The sequence below is a fragment of the Rhinoderma darwinii genome, chromosome 9 (assembly GCF_050947455.1).
Source record: "Rhinoderma darwinii isolate aRhiDar2 chromosome 9, aRhiDar2.hap1, whole genome shotgun sequence".
Classification (NCBI taxonomy): domain Eukaryota; kingdom Metazoa; phylum Chordata; class Amphibia; order Anura; family Rhinodermatidae; genus Rhinoderma; species Rhinoderma darwinii.
Genome location: NC_134695.1, coordinates 55530983 through 55553239, shown reverse-complemented (window position 1 = coordinate 55553239; position 22257 = coordinate 55530983). Strand labels below are relative to the sequence as shown.

At 42.3% G+C, this 22257-nt stretch overlaps 1 protein-coding gene across 3 annotated transcripts in view; it reads right to left on the bottom strand.

Annotated features, from left to right (window-relative positions):
• Positions 1-22257, bottom strand: part of METTL15 (methyltransferase 15, mitochondrial 12S rRNA N4-cytidine) — a 197243-nt gene that overhangs the window by 78420 nt on the left and 96566 nt on the right. For all 3 annotated transcript variants that reach the window (XM_075837727.1, XM_075837728.1, XM_075837729.1), the window contains one exon: positions 16504-16640. In XM_075837727.1, the coding sequence (XP_075693842.1) occupies positions 16504-16640 (137 nt within the window). The remainder of the gene's footprint in view (positions 1-16503; positions 16641-22257) is intronic.

Genomic DNA, 22257 nt, shown 5'->3' with positions numbered 1-22257 from the left:
ATGTGATTGGACATGATTTGAAAAGACACACCCCTGTCTATATATCTATATAAGGTCTCACAGCTGACACTGCATATCAGAGCAAAAACCAAGCCATGAGGAAGAAAGAACTGCCTGTAGAGCTCAGAGACCGGATTGTGTAGGGGTACAGATCTGGAGAAGGGTACAAAACAAATTCTGCAACTCAAAGTTCCCAAGAGCACAGTGGCCTCTATAATTCTTAAATGGAAGAAGTTTGGAACAACCAGGACTCTTCCTAGAGCTGGCCGCCCCACCAAACTAAGTAAAGGGTGGAGAAGAGCCTTGGTAAAAGAGATGACCAAGAACCCAATGGTCACTCTGGCTGAGCTCCATAGATCCTGTGTGCAGATGGGAGGAGCTTCCAGAAGGTCAACCATCACTGCAGCATTCCACCAACTGGGCTTTATGGCAGAGTGGCCAACAAGAAGCCTCTCCTCAGTAATAGACACATGAATGCCCACCTGGAGTTTGCAAAAAAGCACCTAAAGGACTCTCCGCCTGTGAGAAACAAGATTTTGTGGTCTGATGAAACCAAGATTGAACGTTTTGGCCTCAATTCTAAGCATCGTGTCTGGAGGAAACTAGGCACTGCTCATCACCTGCCCATTACCATCTCTAGAGTGAACGGATAGCACACTGAAGCAATTAACTAATGTGTGCATAGAAATTTGTTTTGTGTCGCCATATTCTGTGAGCCATAACTTTTTTCGTTTTCCGTGCAATGAGTGGTGTGAGGGCTTATTTTTTTGCAGGGCGAGCTGCAATTTTTATTGGAACCATAAGACTTTTTGATCACTTTTTATTAAATTTTTATGTGGGATATAAGCTGAACAAAAAATTGTGTTCAACTTGTGGGTTAAGAAAGGTTATAATGTAATAGTTTGGACTTTTACAGACGTGACCATACCGGTTATGTTAATTTTATTTATTTACATTGCTTTTGGGGGAAAATTGGAAAAGGTTTAATTTTTCACATTTAATAACTTTTGTTTCAAATTTTATATATATATATATATATATATATATATATATATATATATACATACATACATACATACATACACACACACACACACACACACACACATACATATATAAGTAAATAAACTTTATTTAACTGCATCTTACTTTTTTTTTTTGTGTCCCCGTAGGGGACGTGAACCAGCGATCGCTTGATTGATATACTGCAATACTAATGTACTTCAGTATATTTTGATTTTTACAGGCTCTTATTAATCCGGCAGGGCTTAAAAGGAGCACAAAGATGGCAGAACTGAGGGGCTTCATTAAGTCCCCAGCTTGCAATGACGACCATCGGCACCCCGCAATCGTGTCGCGGGTAGGGAGGGCGATGGAACGTCAGAAGGGGTTGCCCCATTTCTAATGGCTTAGATGCGGCGGTCGCTATTGACCGCGGCATCTAAAAGGTCAAAGGAGCGGGATGCCACTCGTTGCGCTGAGATGTCGGCTGTTTGATACAGCCGACGCACACACCTTCTGGAGTGTGCTTAAAGATGCTCTGTCACCAGATTATAAGTGCCCCATCTCCTACATAATCTGATCGGCGCTGGAATGTAGATAACAGCAGTGGTTTTTATTTTGAAAAACGATCATTTTTGAGCACGTTATGAGCAATTTTAGATTTAGTTTCTTAATGCCCAACTGGGCGTGTTTTTACTTTTGACCAAGTGGGTGTTGTAAAGGAGTGTATGAGGCTGACCAATCAGTGACCAATCAGTGTCCTACACTTCTCATTGTTCCAGCCCAGCATGATCCACAGCACAGTGAGATTGTGCAGTGAAAGAAGCTGGGCTGGAACAATGAGAAGTGTAGGACACTGATTGGTCACTGATTGGTCAGCCTCATACACTCCTTTACAACACCCACTTGGTCAAAAGTAAAAACACGCCCAGTTGGGCATTAAGAAACTAAATCTAAAATTGCTCATAACTTGCTCAAAAATGATCGTTTTTCAAAATAAAAACCACTGCTGTTATCTACATTCCAGCACCGATCAGATTATGTAGGAGATGGGGCACTTATAATCTGGTGACAGAGCCTCTTTAATACTCCTACCTCTGGCCGGGAAGTGGCTAAATAATGTAATAAATCAAAAACCGTTGTGTGTTTACACAGGTTCCCTTGATTGAACATTAGATTTGATTGAAAAATGAGCAATGAACTAATAGATGACATGTAGCAGGGGACAAATACTTATTCACAGCACTGTAAATTCTATTTCAGCAATAAACACAACATGGAATGACGTTACTATAAATCCAAGAGATTTTCTGTTTTCCGATTGATCTGTTTTAATTAGATTGACATTTGGCTAGAGGTAATGTAGGCATCTCCTAACAGTGTATAGGAAATACATATAGTTTTAAGATAATAATGTCTAGTTCTTAACTGCCATTGGCAATACATAGTTTTCCACGACCTCTTACTATTTTATGTATGCAGAAAAGAGCTCATTGCTTAGGACAGCAAAACAGAAATAGCTCAGGAAAGTAACACTTTCAAGAAAGAGGTTCTTTCCAGACACAAAGAAATGCGCAGAGCAATGAGCTGATGGTCGAGGTGCCCCAGTCCTACGTGGGTGGCTGATAGCAGAAGAACGATAAGGAGAAAGAGACAAGAAGGTAGACAGAACATCCCAGGCTTGCCGTTTGTGAGGATTTTACTTAAAGCTCAGCTCCAGCAGAACACGTAGGTAATAAACTGCAGCCAATACATTAAGTCCTTTTTGTAAATCATAGACTACAGTCAAACATAATATTCCGCAATTACCATTCGCAATGTCCAATTAAATATTTTATGAGATTTCATATACATTTGAAATTACAGAAATATGCTCCTGAGTGGTCCTCACCATTACTCTATACGATGTTGGTCTCACAGAAGGTTTTGAAAGGTGACTAATACTAAATGGAGCCAATACATAGCCCACAAGGAGTCACATATCTTTCCATTAAAATCTCACCATCGGGCTAGTAGACCCTCCGGGGTGTGGAGCATACAGGCGCACTTGTCTCCACCCCCTCAAAGAGATCTTACGGCATGGTAGAATCCAGGTCGCTGTACCTAAAGTAGTCTCCTATAGCTGACTAATCTGTGCCAAGGTATAGAATTGTGAGATGGTCTTGGAGTTGTACTTCGCAGACAGGTCAGGGCCTGCAGAGTACTTTCACACACGTTGGAATGGAACAGAATAAGGAGTGGACAACCTGGTGCACCAGAAGACAACGGTGCGTATTGAAATACATTGTGTGTTTAGCCTCAATAAGCCAAGTTCTGTTTTGTAAATAAGACGAGAGCGTGCCACGGTGCAAATTTTGATCCGTTGCAGCATCTTCGGTGAACACGGCCTCCACATATTCCACTTGCGTACTCACTGGTACCTTAATTTAGTGTTGTGACTAAAACACAACTTATCCAGGTGAGGAGCCACTGTATAGATAACCTACACAAGAAAGCATACGATCCCAAATATACTTCATTACACGCGCCATCTTTTGTTCTTCATCTTGTTCTCCTTGTCATGCCTGAGTCTCATCCCTTTGTAAGAAAACAGATAAAGTGTCAAACTACACTGAGGACTCCGTGATGCTGTCGAGTCAGTTTTTTTCTTTCTGAAGAAGTCTGGGGAAGCCTACAAGAGCTTTGAGAGCATCAAGAGTGAAGAGGAGCTTTTAAAAAGGTATGAGGTGTCCCCTGTTGGTCTCCCTAAAATGCAATAAAAGTGGAGACTTGGTATTTGGTACTGGCAGTATTGTTTGCTTTTCTACACTAAGTAGCAATGCAGAATCTACACAAGTATGTGAAAATCCTGCATTATCACAATGGCTTAGTCTGCTAAGCAGCGACCCAAATGCATTAGAGTCTAAGGGTATGTTCACACGCAGCGTAAATACTCTAAAATCCGCAGCGTATTACAGTAGCAGCAGAGTGGATGAGATTTTAACAAATCTCATCCACGTGCTATGGAAAAAAATAAGCCGAAAAAAACTTTCATAAATTGATCTGCGGTGCAGCTTAGTCAATTTATGCTTCAAAATCGCTGCTCTTCTGTTGCGGGTTTTCCCCATTGAATCCAATGGGGAGGTAAGACCCGCAAGAAATAGCAAGTGTTGCAATTTTTACAGCGAAATAGCTGTCATTCCGCCACAAAAAATCGCAAATCAGAAAAAACCCAACCTTTTTTTGTTTAAAATTCATAAAAAGTTTAATACTTACCACCGGCCATTGTCATAGTGACACGTTCTTCTGTTCTCCCTCCAGGCCGGCCTCCTGAGATGACATTTCATCCTATGTGACTGCTGCAGCCAATAAAAAGGCTGTGGCAGTCACATGGGCTGCAGCGTTATCCCAGGAGGCCGGGCTGCACGGAGAACAAAAGAAAGCATCGATATGACAACCGCCGGGGGTAAGTATTAGCTTTTTTGATTTTTCTTTCAACCACTGGTTTCCGCAGCGGAGATTCCATTCGAAAAACTGTACCACAAATTGCTGCTGTTTTTCGGGCAGAATTCCCTTCGGGTTCAAGGATGGCTATGTTGTGTACTTTTATGCAGTATCTATGTCCTGTGTGAACATAGCCTAAGAGTTAGGGCTGGGCAATTAATCGAGAAAAAAAAAAAAGAAACCGAAATTCAATTAACCAACGTCATCTTGCACATTTTTTTTTTCTCTTTATTTTCCCTTGTTTCAGCTGTATCTGCGTCCTCAGGGTGAAAATAAAGTTGAACCCAATGGTAGAGCAAGGAGCCGTAAGGTCCCTACTCTGCCATTCACTATGTATCGCTGGACGCACATGGCTCGGCGTGAGGCAGTGATATCACCGAGCCCTTCTGCGCCGAGATACACAGACCGGAGGAGCAGAGGGATCTCCTCCACTCGTCATTGGAATGGGGTTAGGGGAGTACGTATTTTATTAGGCACTATTGGGGCTGTGTGGGGGCAGCTATGGGGGCATTATACTGTGAGGGGGCAGCTACAGGGGGCCTTTATACTGTGTAGAAGGCAGCTATGGGGGTATTATGCTGTGTGGAGGACAGTTATAGGGGCATACGGGTGGCGGGCAGCCATAGGGGAATTATACTGTGTGAAGGGCAGTTATTGTAGCATTATACTGTGTGAAGGGCAGTTATTGGGGCATTATATTGTGTGGAGGGTAGTTATAGGGGCATTATACTGTGTGGGGGGCAGCTATGGGGCATTATACTGTGTGGAGGGCAGTTAGGGGGGGCATTATACTGTGTGGAGGGTGGTTATAGGGGAATTATACTTTGTGGGAGGCAGCATTGGGGGCATTATACTGTGTGGAGGGCAGTTATGGGGGCATCATACTGTGTGGAGGGCAGTCATGGGGACACTATACGGTGTGGAGGGCAGATATGGGGGCATTATACTGTGTGGAGGGCAGTTATGGGGGCATTATACTGTGTGCAGGGCAGTTATTGGGAGCATTATACTGTGTGGAGGGCAGTTATTTAGAGCATTATGTGTTGTGGGGGCAGGTATGCGGGCATTATAATGTGTGGGGGCAGATATGGGGAATTATACTGTCTGGAGGGCAGGTTTGGGGGTGGTTATACTGTGTGCAGGGCAGTTATGGGGGATTATACTGTGTGCAGGGCAGTTATGGGGGATTATACTGTGTGCAGGGCAGTTATTGGGGCATTATACAGTGTGGGGGCAGATATGGGGGCATTATAAAGTGTGGGGGCAGCTATGGGGCATTATAATGTGTGGGGCAGCTATGGGGCATTATAATGTGTGGGGCAGCTATGGGGCATTATAATGCGTGGGGGCAGCTTTTGGGGGCATTATAATGTGTAGGGGCAGCTATGGGGCATTATACAGTGTGGGGGCAGCGTCAGGGGGTAGATTATATACTGCACCATACAGCAGGCTGAGGGGATAAATATGAATTCAATAGCATGCAAAGAGGGGGTATGGTATGCAAAAAGGGGCACGGCCTAAATAATCATTCATTAATTATAATCGAGGATATATGTTCAATTAATCGCGATTTAAATCATAATTGCCCAGCCCTACTAAGAGTGCAGTCACATGCGGCAGATTTTGTTGCAAAATTGTATGCGAAATGTCAGTTCACTTCATCTGAATGGGGTTATTTCTGCAGCAAGTGATGGATTTCTGCAAATTCCTTTCAGATTAATGGAACGTATGTCTGCAACAAAATTCGCCACGTGTGACTGCACCCTAAGACTCCATAATGAAAATTACAATGGGAAACTCTATTTTCCTCTTTTTAATTTTAAGCACTGTGAACATAACCGGTTTCATTCACTGACCAAATAGTTTTACATCCCTCTGCACTTTTAGGCCCAGTTCACACCGGTTTTTTTTTCCGCTGATTTTGACGTGGAAACCGCGTCGGAATCAGCAGCAAAAACTTCCAAAACCATCTCCCATTGATTTCAATGGGAGGCGGAGACGTTTTTTTTTCTGTGGCGGTTGGCGCTCAATGTTGAAAAAGCTTTTTTTGCTTCGTATTTTTGCCCGCAGTGCTCCATACCCGCAGGTAAAAAACGCCTCGAAAATCGCGGCAAGAATTTGCAGGCAGGTCAAAATCTGCCTGCAAAAAAACTCTGTATGAACAGGACCTAATAGTACAGATTTGTCCCGTTGTCCTTTTTAACACAACACCACAGTGCAGAGCTTAGTTCTACCTCTTATTCCTTGTACACAGAAACAAAAAAGTATAATAGAGTAAGGCCTCATGCACACGACCGTGCTCGTAATTACGACTCGTAATTACGAGCACGGCCGGCCACGGGCAGCGGGCCGCTTTTCCGAGCCGTGCTCCCATTATAAAGCATAGCAGCACGGCCCGTAAAATAAAAAAATAGAACATGTTCTATTTTTTTAACGGCACGGGCACCTTCCCGTGAGAAAACGGGAAGGTAACCGTGGCTAACAGAAGTCTATGGGCCCGTTATTTCGGGTCGTAATTACGACCCGCAAGAACGGGTGTTTTTACGGTCGTGTGCATGAGGCCTAAACGGCTCCAATTTTAGAAGTATTAGTATTTTTCCTTTTTCGATTGGGACCCTCCAATATTAGCTAGAGTGGGAGGTGGTCAATGCAAACATCGACTCCGGAGTCAACATATTGTCATGTTTAAACAACTGACATCACCGTTCCAGACAGAAATGGTCTGTAGGGTCACGTGGCGCAGAGGCGGGATGTTGTAGCAGAATGGAATTTAACAAGAGCTGGAGGGACCCTTGTGGAACTTCAGATATCTTTTACTTTTTCAATGTCTCTTTTTGACATTTTTCTATAGCTTTCACTTTGAAGGGAATAAGTCTAAAGGGTTGGCTTGTATTTAAAGGAGTCTAAAAGCAGGAGTTGCAGTGAGTGCACCGACCAATCACACTCAGTGCGGCTCAGCAGAGTACGTGAGGTCAGATGATGAAAAATCAACTGCTAAATCCTGTATTCTAAGAGGGTTGGGCAAGCGCAGAACCCCTAATAAATATTAATCCGCCTCCATTTTGTTAAGATATATAGATAAAAGTTACTTGAACAAATTCACAGATTAGAATATATTGAACATAGGATTCTATATTGATTTGTCAAGCGTTAATATTTTCGACCAAGTCTGTCACACAAAACCGCAATATGACGAGATCTAGCCAGCATAAAATATATGACTTGTAAGATCCTTTCCAAGAAATACTTAGAGAGCATCGCAACCGTAACTCAGAAATGTTCGGTAACTTGTGGCAACCGGCTGTATTTGCTAAATTCACACTATTTAATTAGGAAAAGTAAATCAGAACAAAATGAGTTTGACCCTGTAAGCCATTTTCTGAAATCAATAGGGTTTCCCATGTTGATGGATGACATCACATTCAACCTCAAAGCTGTGACTTGGCTGTAACACGCTGCGGCACATGATTAATCACAATGATACTCCAGCCAGCTTAATGTGATTTATCATTATAAAACGGTGTGTTCTGAACAGGCAGGGGCACACATCGGCTTTTACACAACATTAAAATGTACATCAACGTCAAAGTAATGCTTTACAACACTGGCTATTATTTACAATGCTTTCCGAAACGAATACCTTGTTAAAAAACTAAAAACTAAGAAGTAGTGAGTGTATATGTATTCACCCCCTTTGAAATGAACCCTTTAAATAAGGTCTGGTCTAACTAATTACCTTCAGAAGTCACATAATTAGTTGAAAAAGATCGACATGTGTCACACGATATCAGTAAAAATACACCTGCCCTAAAATGTCCCCGAGTCCGCAACACCAATAAGCGACAAGATGACCAAGGAGCTCTCCAAACAGGTCAGAGACAAAGTTGTGGAGAAGTAAACATCAGGGATGGGTTACAAAAAAAATATCCCAAGCTTTGAACAACCCAAGGAGCCCCAATAAATCGATTATAATAAAATGGAATGAATATGGCACAACCACAAACCTGACAAAAGAAGACCGCTCACTGAAACGCACAGAACGGGCGAGGAGGGCATTAATCAAGAGATTTAACCAAGGCACCAACGATAACACTCAGGGTATGTTCACACGACAGCGTCTGTAACGGCTGAAATTACGGGGATGTTTTCAGGAGAAAACATCCCCGTAATTTCAGCCGTAACGGCATGTGCAGGTGCTTGAACGACGCATCCATTACGAACGTAATTGGCGCTGCTTTTCATTGGAGTCAATAAATAACGGCTCCAATTACGCCCCAAGAAGTGACAGGTCACTTCTTTGACGCGGGCGTCTATTTACGCGCCGTCATTTGACAGCGGCACGTAAATATACGCCTCGTGTGAACAGACAAACGTCAGCCCATTGCTTTCAATGGGTAGATGTTTGTCAACGCTTTCAAGCCGCATTTTTCGGACGTAATTCGGGGCAAAAACGCCCGAATTACGTCCGTAATTAGTGTGTGTGCACATACCCTAAAGGAATTCCCAAAGGACCTCAGCGGAGATGGAAATATCTGTCCGTAGGTTCAGCAGAATAGGATGTACGCTCCACAAAGTGGGGCTTTATGGAAAGTGGCCAGAAAAATAGCCATTGCTTAAAGACAAACATAAGAAAACAAGTTTTGAATTCGCCAAACAATTCAAAACTTGTTTTCTTATGTTACAGAATGTGGCAGACTCCACAAAACACATAGAAGAAAGTTCTCTGGTCACATGAGACAATAATTAAACTTTTTGGCCATCATGGGAAAAGCTATCTGCAGCGCAAACCGAACACTTCCCATCACCCCAAGAACACCATTCCAACAGTGAAGCATGGTGGTGGCAGTGTTGTGCAGTGGCGATGCTTTCAGCAGGGACTGGAAAATTGGTCAGGATTGATGGCAGTAAATAAAGGCAATTCTTGAGAAAAAAACTGTCTGCCAGATATTTGACACTAGGACAGAGGCTCATCTTATGGCAGGACAATGACCCTAAACATACTAATAAAGATACAATGGAGTGGTTTAAGGAGAAAACACTGCTCAAAACATCCGGTGCCCGGAGGCAGCAGAGGCAACTGATCGGTTTGGGGTCCAGGTGTCGGACCCCCACGATCTTATACTGATGACCAGTGTTCCCTCTAAGTCTAGGCAGCTCCTGAGCAGAGCAGTTAGGGAGCAGGGTGAGTCTCCATCAATGGTGGGTGATCTGATGACCAAAAGTAATACCCCCAGTAAACGCTAATATAGCGACTAAATAATAAAATAAGAAAACTTATTTTAAATTAATTTTAATTACGTTTTTAAATACTATATTATTACAAGTCCACCAATAAAATAGACAGTTATAAACACCAATTATAGGCATCAACGAAAGAATACCTCTCTTACACCACTGTCCCTATAGATAGCGTCACCCACATCCACCTGTAGATAGTGTCACCCCATTGTAGATAGCACCACACTGCCGCCCCCCTGTAGAAAGCATCCCACATACCCCTGTAGATAGCGTCAACCCTCCTGTAGATAGCATCACACGCAGTCCCCTTGTAGATAGCGCCACACAGCACCCCTGTAGACAGTGCCACACAGCCCCCTGTAGACAGTGCCACACAGCAATCCCCCTTGTATATAGTGTTACACAGCCCATCTCTCCTCTTGTATATAGTGCTACACAACCCCTCTCTCCCATTGTATATAGTGCTAAACAGCCCCTCTCCCCTTGTATATAGCGCTATACAGCCCCCTCTCCCCTTGTATATAGCGCTACACAGCCCCCTCTCCCCTTGTACATCGTGCTACACAGCCCTCTCTCCTTATAAATAGTGCTACACAGCCCCCCTCCCCTTGTATATAGTGCTACACAGCGGTCCTCTCCCATTGTATATAGTGCTACACAGCCCCCCTCTCCCCTTGTATATAACACTACACAGCCCCTCCTCCTCTTGTGTATATAGCGCTACACAGCCCCATCCCCTTGTATATAGCACTATACAGCCCCCTCCCCTTGTATATAGCGCTACACAGCAATTCCCCCCTGTATATAGTGCTACACAGCCCCCCTCCTCCTCATGTATATAGTGTAAAAACAGCAATTGCCCCCCTATATATAGCGCTACACAGCCCCACTCCTCCCCTTGTATATAGCGATACACATCCCGCCTCCTCCCCTTGTACATAGCGCTACACATCCCGCCTCCTCCCCTTGTATATAGCGCTACACAGCCCCGCTTCCCCACAACTCCTTAAAAAAAAAAAAGAAGATTGTATTTACCTTGCTCATTCCCACGACAGAGGGAGGGCCAAACTGTCTCTCCTGAGGATGCACATACCAGTGAATGCGGCTGTCGCTAGCACCAGAGCCACCTCCGATGCTAGCGACGCCACTGCATCCGCCCGCCACCCGTGAAAGTGCGCATGCTTTAAACTTTAGTGAGCAGGCGGACCGTGGAAGGTGCGCGGCCGCGCACCTTAAATGGAACACTGCTGATGACCTATCCTGTGGACAGGTCATCAGTATGAAAAACCGCCCAGTGCCCGGACATCCCCTTTAATCCAACTGAGAATCTGTGGAATGACTTGAAGACTTATTTACCCCAATGCAACCAATCTAACTTGAATGAGTTGGAAAAGTTTTTCCTGGAAGAATGGGATAATATTCCGGTTTGCTAATAGGGACATACCCCAAAAGGCTTTCATCTGTAATTACAGCAAAAGGTGGCTCCACAATGTACGGACTTTCAAGGGTGGTGAATACTTATGCGCACTACAGTTCTGTTTTTTGTCTTCATTGTTTGTGTCACAGTAAAAAATATTTTGCACCTTCAAAGTGGTAGGCATGTTGTGTAAATCAAATTGTACAACGCCCCCCCCCTGCAACAATCCATTCTAATTCAAGGTTGTAATGCAACAAAACAAGAGAAATACCAAGGCGGAGGGGGGGGGGGGGAGTTGGGGTGAAAACGCAATATGGACAGAAAACATGGAACTGAAAGTAGACTCTTCTTTGACATGATGCAGACAAAGATATTCTGAGTGCAAAAAAAAAAACACTTGACACAAGGGGAAAAACATAGCACAATAACATGGGGTTTTTTTTTTTAGAGAAAAAAGCTTGATGAAACCATATAAAATAAAGAATGAATTATCTAACTGAATGTGACTAAAACATGTTTTTATCAAAGTCTTGTTTTTAACTAAACTTGGAATTGGTGAGGAAAGTGCGCGCATTGGATCTGTGTCTGTAGCCATATGGTGATTACTTTTTCTAAGACTTGGATGCCTTTATTTGTGTGTGCTTCAGGGAGAAGGAATAGAGGAGAAAAGTGTGTAAGTGACGGTTCTTCAGCAGAGTCAGGGTGGTGGGTATGAATTTATAGATATTAATGTGTCCCCACATTTAGGGAAAAACTCCAGTCATTACATACTTTTAACACTTATGAAACCCTATAGGACATCAGTGACAATTGGGCTTGAAAATAATACAATGGTATAAGAGAGAAGAATTGAATTTAGTAGAATGATAATTAATTCAATGAATTCAACATTTCGTTCCGATTTCTATAAAACCTTTTTTAACCTGGGTACAATTTAGTTGTTTGCTGTTCTCGGTAGTAGCACCATTACAGTCAGGGAGTAATTCCCGAACCTAGACATCTACACAGTGGAGTTCCATTATTATGACCACCAGCTAATATCCAGAGTAACCGCTGTGCCAGAGTAACCGCTGTGTGCAGCACGGACAGCAGCTAAACTGGCTGGGAGTGACTCAATAAGGTGCTGGTCATTTGTCTCCGGTATCTGGCACCGTGCTGACTGCAGAGCATCCCACATTTGCTGGAGGGGGCGTGGAGGAGGATCCATAGAGCGAACAAGACAATCCAGGTGGTCCTACAGATGCTCAATTGGGTTCAAGTCTGGTGAATAAGGGGGCCAGGGAATTACTTGGAAGTCTTGGTCGTGCTCTTCCAACCACTGTCAGACATTTCTAGCCGTGTGACAGGTCGCATTGTCTTGCTGGCAGATTCCATCTTCCCCAGGGAAGACAAACCGCATGTATGGGTGGAGGTAATCTGCAATGATGCATTCATGCCCAGATCGGTTCAGAATGCCTTCCACATGGATTAGTGGGCCAAGAGAATGCCAGCAATGGTTGCAGGGGGTTTGTTCTCTGATGTTTCTCGCCTGACACGCCAACGTCCATCCGTTTGATGAAGCAGAAAACGTGACTCATCAGAGAAGGTAAGCCTTTGCCAAACATTGGTGGTCCAATTCTGATATGGATGTGCAAATTGAAGCCTTTTTTTCTGATGCACCTTTCGTTAGCATAGGAGAAGTGACCATCCGTCTGCTTCGGAGCCCTATACGATGTAGGGTTTGCTGAAGTGTTGTTTTAGATACATGTCTGGTAGCCCCCGATTGATTTTCATTGTGAGCTGCTCCGCTGTAGCGTGTCGTTCGGCGCTCATGCACCTTCAGAGCCGACATTCACCTCTCACATCAATGGCACATGGTGCTGCACATGGGCTACGAGCTGACGATGTCGAAAGTAGGACGTGGTCATAATAATGTGACTCGACTGTGTATATTCATGTCAGTATTTCGCAAAGTCCTTGTGCCCATGAGATCACATGAGGGAGTGTGGTTTGATTGACAGCAGCTCTTAAACAGCATTGGCCAACATTAGAGACACCTTGATTCTTTGCAGATTAATCGCTTTGGTCTTTGTACTAAAGGCTCCATTTGTTAGTCATCCCCAGCATCATGACCAATAGGGTTCATGTTAATATGCAAGTAGCCCTGTTTCTAATTTAACCGCCCAGGGCTGTCCAGTTAGTAAACAAAAAAATTAATCTCACTACTTCTTTATGAAATACAATGAATGCACATATTCACGTTTGTAATTAAAAGAACTTGCTTGGATCTAATACGGAGTGACTTTTTTAATGCTATAGGATTTGTCCACCACCGACATAAGAGTTGGTGTCTGCTGCTGATAGGGTTGATAAACTAGCAAATATCCCCCTCTAGTGCTACATTTTCCACTCAATCAAGATTTAAAAACCAAGAATAAACCCCATTTGTTTAATATTAAATTCCAATTAAAGGGTTTTCATAGATGCGGGTCTCACATGGGACCCACCGAAATCTCAAGAACGGGGTTCCCCCAAGCCCATCTTTGCTCAGTGAGGCGGACGCCAGCCAGTGCATTGAGACGGCTAAGGTGGTCGGGATACCGGAAACAGCCGAGCTCGCTGCGCTATGCCATAGAAGTGAATGGGAGTTTTGGGAACAGCGGCCGGCGCACCCGGCAGGGACCGGGTCGGAAGATTCCATTCTGTGTTGGTCCAAGAGGTGGGACCCACATCTATCAAACATTTATAGCATATCCTGTGAATATGCCAGATTAACCCTTAAAATAGAAAGTCTCATTATTTCTGTGATTGTCACTTCTCTCACATCAGTTTTATATGGATCTTTTGTATTTGGGTTTACACTGGATCAATCTTCAATGGCTAACCCAATCTCGAACTCTTTCCTATTTTACTAAAATAAGTCACTGGAACTCATCATCAATGACAGGCTATATTTCCGTAAGTGCCTAGACTACCATGCTGTTTCCCAGGGTCTGTATTAGATACTCATGTTCATAGTTCTGATTTTGTATTCCATTTGATATTTTCACATATGGTCCCCAAGTCCTGGCCAGTTCACTCTATACTTCTGACTGTTTACTGGGCTGAATATTTGGTTTTGACCACCGATTTGATTTGTCTATACTCCAGGTTTACTCGAGGTCCCATGTTCCAGTTTGGTGTCTATTGTATTCTATCCTGTTTTGTCTATTATCACTCTTGCTGCTGCTAGTGGTGCTAACTCGTGGACCAAGACCTATGGTATAGCATGTAACCAATGCCATTTCTCTTAACCTGAAGCCATAGCTATACATCAGACCCTGCAGCATGAGAAAGCCAGTGCCTAGCACACTAGTGCATGACTTCCCTTACTACTTTAAGAATAGATATATTGGATACTGGAAATATCTTCACGATTGTTACATACTATGCAGATCCTCTATACCACTAGGTATAGAGGGTCTGCATACTATGTAACAATCGTGAAGATACTATCAGTATCCAATGTATCTATTTTCAAAGTAGTAAGGAAAGTCATGCAGCTAAACAACTGGTAACTGGCGTTTTGGCAAATTACAGTCATAAAATGCGAATACCCATGGCAAACCAGATTTGTTTCTAGAGTTCATGGCTAACAGGATAAATGCTAGAGTAAAAGAACAGAGACAAGCTGGGCGTAATGGACCTCATTGTAAAGTACAAAGTGTTATTTGCTACAAATCCTTTATCAGTCTCCAGTCAAATGTCACACAAATCTCACACAACGGGGTAAATGCTCACACTAACAAGAATGCACTTTATAGTTCTGCAAAAGGTGTTAAATTCAGGACTTGCAATAAAAGCTCAGTAAATGCTTCACTGGCCTGAAACAAATAAACATATGTATAAAGAAAAATATTTTACAGTTAGAAAAAGCAACATCACCCTGCCTCACATTCGTTCTGCAAGCTAATATTTGTGCATCATACATATAGTTTTTAGACTTTATTTTTACTTTTTTGATAAATTCCCACCCTTTGTTTAGTTTTGGTCCATGTCAGACCCCATGAATAACAATCTATATTCCAAGACCAATAAATGACATACACCTTGCCATAAAATATTGATCTCTGCTGAGGCCTCCATTGACATAGATGGGAACCAAAACTCTAAGCATGAGGCATTCCAAAGAAGACAACTCATAATACTTTGTAAGATTTGAAAGGTAAGCAGCCTTGGTATTTATGTCGGTCAAGAACAACAATTTTCCAACATCTACTCTATAATGGTCACCGCAGGTTTTTGTTTACTTTGCTGTCAGCAATGATGTACCTTACACCCACATGACCGCTGCAGCAAATTGCTGGCCTCAGTAGTGATGCTTGCGTGTTCAGAGATTGGCTGCAGTGATCACGTGGATGTACGGCATGCCAATGCTGCAGCAGAGTAAACAAAGACCAGCGGAGACCAATAAAGAGTCGGCGCTGTAGCAGCAGTGGATTTAATTGGTGAGTAACGGTTATTTTTTATTTTACCACATTTCCTGTTGTTGGGCTGATTTATTAAACACCCAGACGACCCCTTTAATTAAAAAAAAAACATTGAGAGTTTAATTAAATTCGAAGTTATTTTCCAGTCTCGTTCTATCTCGAAATTTACAATGATATTTTAGAAATTATTGGCAGATTGGTGGACTTTAAGGAATCAACATTGGAAATTACTTTTCACATTGAGATGTACATTGGAAATCTATAGTCTACAATAGGCAATGGTTATACACAAAAGTGTACATATAAAAAAGGGGGCCCCAAAGTAAAGGTTAAACTGGACCCCATATTGGTGCTGGTTGACACACCACAACCCTGACCACCGAAAGCTGGGTTCACACCAGCATTCGGCATTCAGTTGTTCTGCTCCATCAGAGGAGATCAGGAATACCGGAAGCACTATTCCACAACGGACACTACTCGCGGCCAACAAACCCATTGACTTTCCATGGCTTTATCTGAAACAATAGCGCAGCATGTTAATAAAGCCTCCAATGCAGATGTGAATGAGGTCTAAGATAGGAAGACTTGATGTTTATTTTCACCCATCCTAGATCCTTGAGTTGATTCCCCATAGCCTTCTGGCGAGAGATGATCACTGAACAGGTTCTCACTACCCCTTAAAATAAGGAATAAAGCCAACCTGTAATGGGTCCCCTTTCTCCAGTGGCTCAACAGAAGCTGTATGGGATGCATCAATGTTATTGGTTTGGACTATTAATTTGCTTGTTTTCAGAGATTAACATAGAACTATACTTACATTGATAAATGTAATCAAATTAAAAAAAGAATGCTTAGAAATGTTCTCGATTTGTTAAGTTTCAAGTAAAACTATGACTCATCAAATATTTTACTTACCCATCACAGTAGGACAAACGCTGAGCTATTGAATACGCAGCAGGATCTCTGTCTAGCGCTAATACTTTAATATTAGGAGCCTGCTTCAGAATTGATGTGGTGTGGCCTCCTGCCCCAAAAGTCATATCCAATATAGTCTAGACCAAGCAAGAAAAAAAAAATAAGTGAAAATATAATACATGCATTTGATTACACAAGTAAATATTTGAGGACTCAAAGCCCTTGTGCCAACAGTATTAATTTGCATCTGGGATAAGCAGGAGTATACATGGAATTAGTCTATCATTTATACATAGAATTAATATGTCAAACATAGCTTTCAAACCTCGCAGATTTAGAAACGCTGCACTGGTTTGGGTTTGGTGGAAAATATATGGAATTACATACTGTAGTTACATAATTAGTGGGTTAAAAAAAGTTCCAAGTCCATCAAGTTCAAACTTTTATGCTTACTAACCTCAGATGAAGGCAAAAAAAAAACCCTTGAATGGCACAGACCAATTTTCCATAGAGTGGGAAAATATCCCTTCCTCATCGCTACTGGCGATCAGAGATCCCTGGATTAATATTCTACATTAATACGAGTAACCCTGTATATTGTGCATCCAACCCTTTCTTAAAAGGGGTGTCCAGTTTTGAAAACGTATTTTCATTTGCATTTCACCGTATTAGGGAAGTCTAAGTTAATTCTGCTTTGGATTCTCATTTATTGACCAGAATGGAGAGCAGGTACAAAGAACCTCTTTCACTCTGGAGGACCTATCCTGTCCTGCATACACAGACAACCCATTGATTTGAATGTGTAACGCGTAGTTTCTCCTGTGGTGGTGCTACCTGGAAAATTAAGGGTATGTGCACACACACTAATTACATCCGTAATTGACGGACGTATTTCGGCCGCAAGTACCGGACCGAACACAGTGCAGGGAGCCGGGCTCCTAGCATCATAGTTATGTACTATGCTAGGAGTCCCTGCCTCGCTGCAGGACAACTGTCCCGTACTGAAAACATGATTACAGTACGGGACAGTTGTCCTGCAGCGAGGCAGGGACTCCTAGCATCGTACATAAGTATGATGCTAGGAGCCCGGCTCCCTGCACTGTGTTCGGTCCGGGACTTGCGGCCGAAATACGTCCGTCAATTACGGACGTAATTAGTGTGTGTGCACATACCCTAACAGTTTTCCCTCAGATCACAGCTGATCGCTGGGGTTCCAGTAGAGGGACACTTGGTTTTCTGCTTATTGTCAAGGGACCCTTCTAACAAGTAGTGATTATCCAACGCAAACAATCCCTTTAGAGAAAGAGGCCAGAGAGGTAACAAATAACGATAATGTTTAAGATTTTATGATGATGAAAATTGTTAAGTCTATAGTACTAAAACCAATATGTTCTGATCAAAGGAAATCTGGATTTTTTTGGAACACTTATGTCTCATGCTTTAAATTCATGGCCAGTTAGTGGTAAATGTTACAATCTTAGCGTTTAGTTGACTAGAATTCGAAAATACAAACTGGGACTATGCAAGTGCATTACATTTCCACAATACGTGGGGAAAATTTATTTGATTATTGGACATATCCTCTTGTGTAGGTTTCCTAGAATATACAGTAGTATGCCCATCAAGATCACCATCATTTACCATCCATGTTATAATACAAAACTGGTGCATCGTGTGAATGTGGCTACTCTTGGATAATTGTATTTGTATTATAATATAGGCGCTTATTGTGCAGATCTGTTCCTGAAATATTATAGATGATGTTGCTGATGATGCTAATCAATTGGGAATGAGGTGGCAAAGTAGACATAGGTCATAACTTGTGATGCTCATCGAGAATTTTACACAGTTCACGCAATGCTTTTTAGTCAGATTCCATTAGAATTTAAAGGAACAGTGTCACCCCCAAAAATGTTTTTATATTAGTTTGATGTTAGTGTTGTATTAAGAACGTTTGTATTTATTTGTGTGTTTGTGTGTTACTTTTTTTCATTTTTACACTTTTTCTTCCCTATGGGGGCTGCCATTTTTTTTTCCATTTCTGTATGCGTCGATTAACGACACATACAGACATGGAATACGGCAGCTCCAGTCCCATAGGGACTGCGAACGGGGCCCGTTCCATCCACTATGGTGTACGCCGTCTGTGTGGGAACGGCGCATGCGCCGCTCCCACACAGTCCAATTTGAAATGCGCTCTGTCCGGCGCCATTTTCCTGTGGACCGGAAGTCGCGGCCGGACAGTAAGATTACTATTTCCGGTCGCGGCTTCCGGACTTGTGCACATGGAGCAGCGGCAGCAGACGGAGCGGACGGTCAGGAGGGAGCGGCGGCGACTGGAGCAGGTAAGTGATTTCTATGTATGTTCGTGTTTTACTGTGTGTTTACTAGTGTATGTTAACCTACTACACTGTGTGTTAGCTCAAAAAATGGCGACACACAGTGTAGGAGGTTAGACCGTTCCATCCCCTCGTTTCTCCCGGCACTAGCCAGGATAAAGGAGGGGGGGATTCTGAGAGCTCACTAGAGCGAGGGATTTTTTCCCAATTTTGCAGCATAAAGCAATGTGGTTGCTTTACCACATGCAATGCTGCAATTTTGGGAATTGCTCCATCTAGTGACCAGCAATGGGAAATATTATAAATTAGAATCCAATTTATAATATTTCCTGACTCGTGAAAAAAATAAAAAAAATTAGAACAATGTTTAATCACCCACACACTAATTGGTGTTTAACTAAAAAAAAAAAAAAATTTTTTGCTAACAACACATTCCCTTTAATGAAACCGTTAAAGGGAACCTGTCACCAGCATTTCACCGATTTAACTCTACACACCCTTCGCTGGCCGCTGCAGTCAAAAGTTCATTGCCATTACCCCCTCCCCTAAACTCCTCCTCCGACAGTAAAGAACGGTCTGCAATTATTTCGCACCTTTTTATTAATAATCCGTCAGTCTTGTTCGTTCCTCTTCTTATGCCCGCCGCCGAAAACTGGCCCACCCTGAATGCCCAAATTTCGTCTGAGTTAGCACGCATGTACCAGTTATCTCTGGTCCGACACCCTTACCGGCTTTGTTCGGACCTCAAATCTAGTTACTGCGCATGCGCCACTATGTGTGCTGGGGGGAAGCGAGGAACTGTCAATCTTTTTGTAAGGAAGCAGGGTTAACTCGCAAAGGATTGAGGAATGAAGATATGACTCTCTTCGAACAAAGATATGACTCTTTTAGCATACGGTGCAGGAGCACTAAAAAATGGAATACTAAAAAGTACAGAGCCTACTTAAGAGGATAATTATAGGTTACATTAAAATGATTTTTCACGCACTTCCACCAGGTATTTATGGTGTAATAGGTGAAATGCTGGTGACAGGTTCCCTTCAATGTCTTGTGGAACATAAGTTGCAACTTTTTGTTATTTTTGTGAGAACCAAGTATTTATAGAGCAACTTTAGCCCCATAGTGCTATAGAAGCAACCCCCCCCCCCCCCCCCCGCCATCCCTTCCCTGAACTCAATGAATCCATGGAATTGAAATTATGTAGGTGGAGTCAGTGCTAAATCTGGACGAATACAAAGATGAATTGTGTTGGATTATGAAGCTGGTTTGTTAGACATCTACAGTACGTATATTATTATGAAGCTCAAATATTGTAGCTAAAGAACCTCAAACAATCCAAATAATTTTTACTCGTCAAAAAGAAGTTTCTTTTTTCAAACGCTACACGTAAAAAACGAATGGGAACAAAAACAAAAAGACTCCCACACCACATCAGACAATCTAAAAAACGACTTCTGAAAATGTTTCCTTGCGATCAAGTTCAATTCTTTTTAATCAAATATAACTAAATCCTATTATTTCTCCATGTCCCTGCAAATAACAGAATGGAATGTCACAATGGTTATATATAGTATGACTCACACTCCTTTAGTTAAGTTATGATTTTCTGACAGATTTACCCAGAGGAATTTTAGAATCCATTTATGATGGTGCAGAACAAAAAAATATTCCCAGTTACCTTCTGGGTTGAGCTATTTAACTCAAAATTTATAGTAGGTAAAATATGGAAACCTCACACAAAACCGGTCAAACAATATCTATAACATTAAAAGGATCTTATCGAGTTATGGGTATTTTGTAGTACACGAAGAATATATAGGAGCCATCAGTAGTAGATTGTTTTGTAGAAATGTACTGATACACAGTGTGAGCCTCCTTAACATCTGGATAAATATCTGGTACCAATGTCTGGAGTGCTAAAAGTCTTTACGAAAGAGTAACTCGGACGTTTCCTTTGCAAATAGTTGAAAATGTTTTATATTGTGAAAAAAGTTGCGACCATCACAAAACATACACATTTTTTGCAGGTTTTAAGGAAAACACTACTCGCAAATCATCACATTGCAGTGATTTTCCCCAGAAACGCGGTCAAGTCTATGTCTCCATGGAGCCCTAGCCTATGGTTATTGCTGTTGCTGTTTGTAGTAATGCTCTAATAGACCACAGTGAATGTCCTGCAGAATGCCGGTTCCATTATCACTGTCTCAGTAAAAATACAGCATTTTTGATAGTTTTCCTATTTACTTGGGTGGTATTGTCATTGAATAGTTAAAAAAATGCAGTAATAAAACCGTTCCCTATGTTTAACTATTCCCGATCCACAACAAGGAAATTAACGGGCTAAGGGACTGCTGAGTTTGATGGCGCCTTACACTCATGCACATTGACCACCCAATCCTGTACTATGGATGGGAACTGAAAAAATCAGTTCCCTGTCACAAAAATTCCATGAACACATATTGAGCGCATTGTTCCTGAATGCAGAAGCGCTGCTTCTGCTTTCTGGTGGTTGCTAGGGATCCCTATGACATAATTAACATTGCCACAAGGATTTTCTGTGCAGAAGGGGATTGGATGAATGCAGAGAAGACGCAATCAGCATCTTCTCTGCCTGTCTGTGTATAGAGATCACAAGTAACCGTGATAAAATGGGTTGTTACCATTAGATCACCGTTTTCAGTAATCTGTACATGGATACAGCATGGACCTCAAAGTTTGTTTGCTAACCTGTGCCTCCACAGTAAAAAAATATAAAAAGAAAAAAAAGAAAGATTGTGACCACATAAATACAGTAAAATGTAACATTTCTAAACAACTAGAAAATGATAAAATTAAAAGCGTGAAAAATATTTTTTTTAAAAACCTCTCCTACTTAAAAACTGCACACCTCTCCAAAACCACACACACCATTTTTTAATTTTCTGCAAGACACAAATGCGTTTTGCATGGACATCAGGGGCTCAGCCATAAAAGGGGTTGTCCCAAGAGTACTAGTTATCTCCTAACCACAAGAGAGGGGATAACAGTAACATGCTGATCGGTGGGGTTCCAACCACTGGAACCCCCACCTATCATGAGAATGGGGGTCCCATACCTCTGAACTAATAACTGAAGCGGCAGGTCGCACATGCGCATTGCCGCTCCATTCACTCTCTATGAGACGAGTACAGCACTCGGCTATCGCCACGCAGTGCCATAGAGAATGAATGGAGCAGCAGGGCGCATGCGTGACCCGAGCGCTTCTGCCGCTTTGTTTTAGCGATCGGTCGGGTCCTAGTGCTCGGACCACCACCGATCAAAACGTCTGTCATGTCACTTCAACATGTCAAACATTTTTAAAAACTTTAGTTACCCTTTAAATATTCTGCTGGTCCAGCACGTACTTAAAATAGTACAACGCTGTTTTTTTATTTTT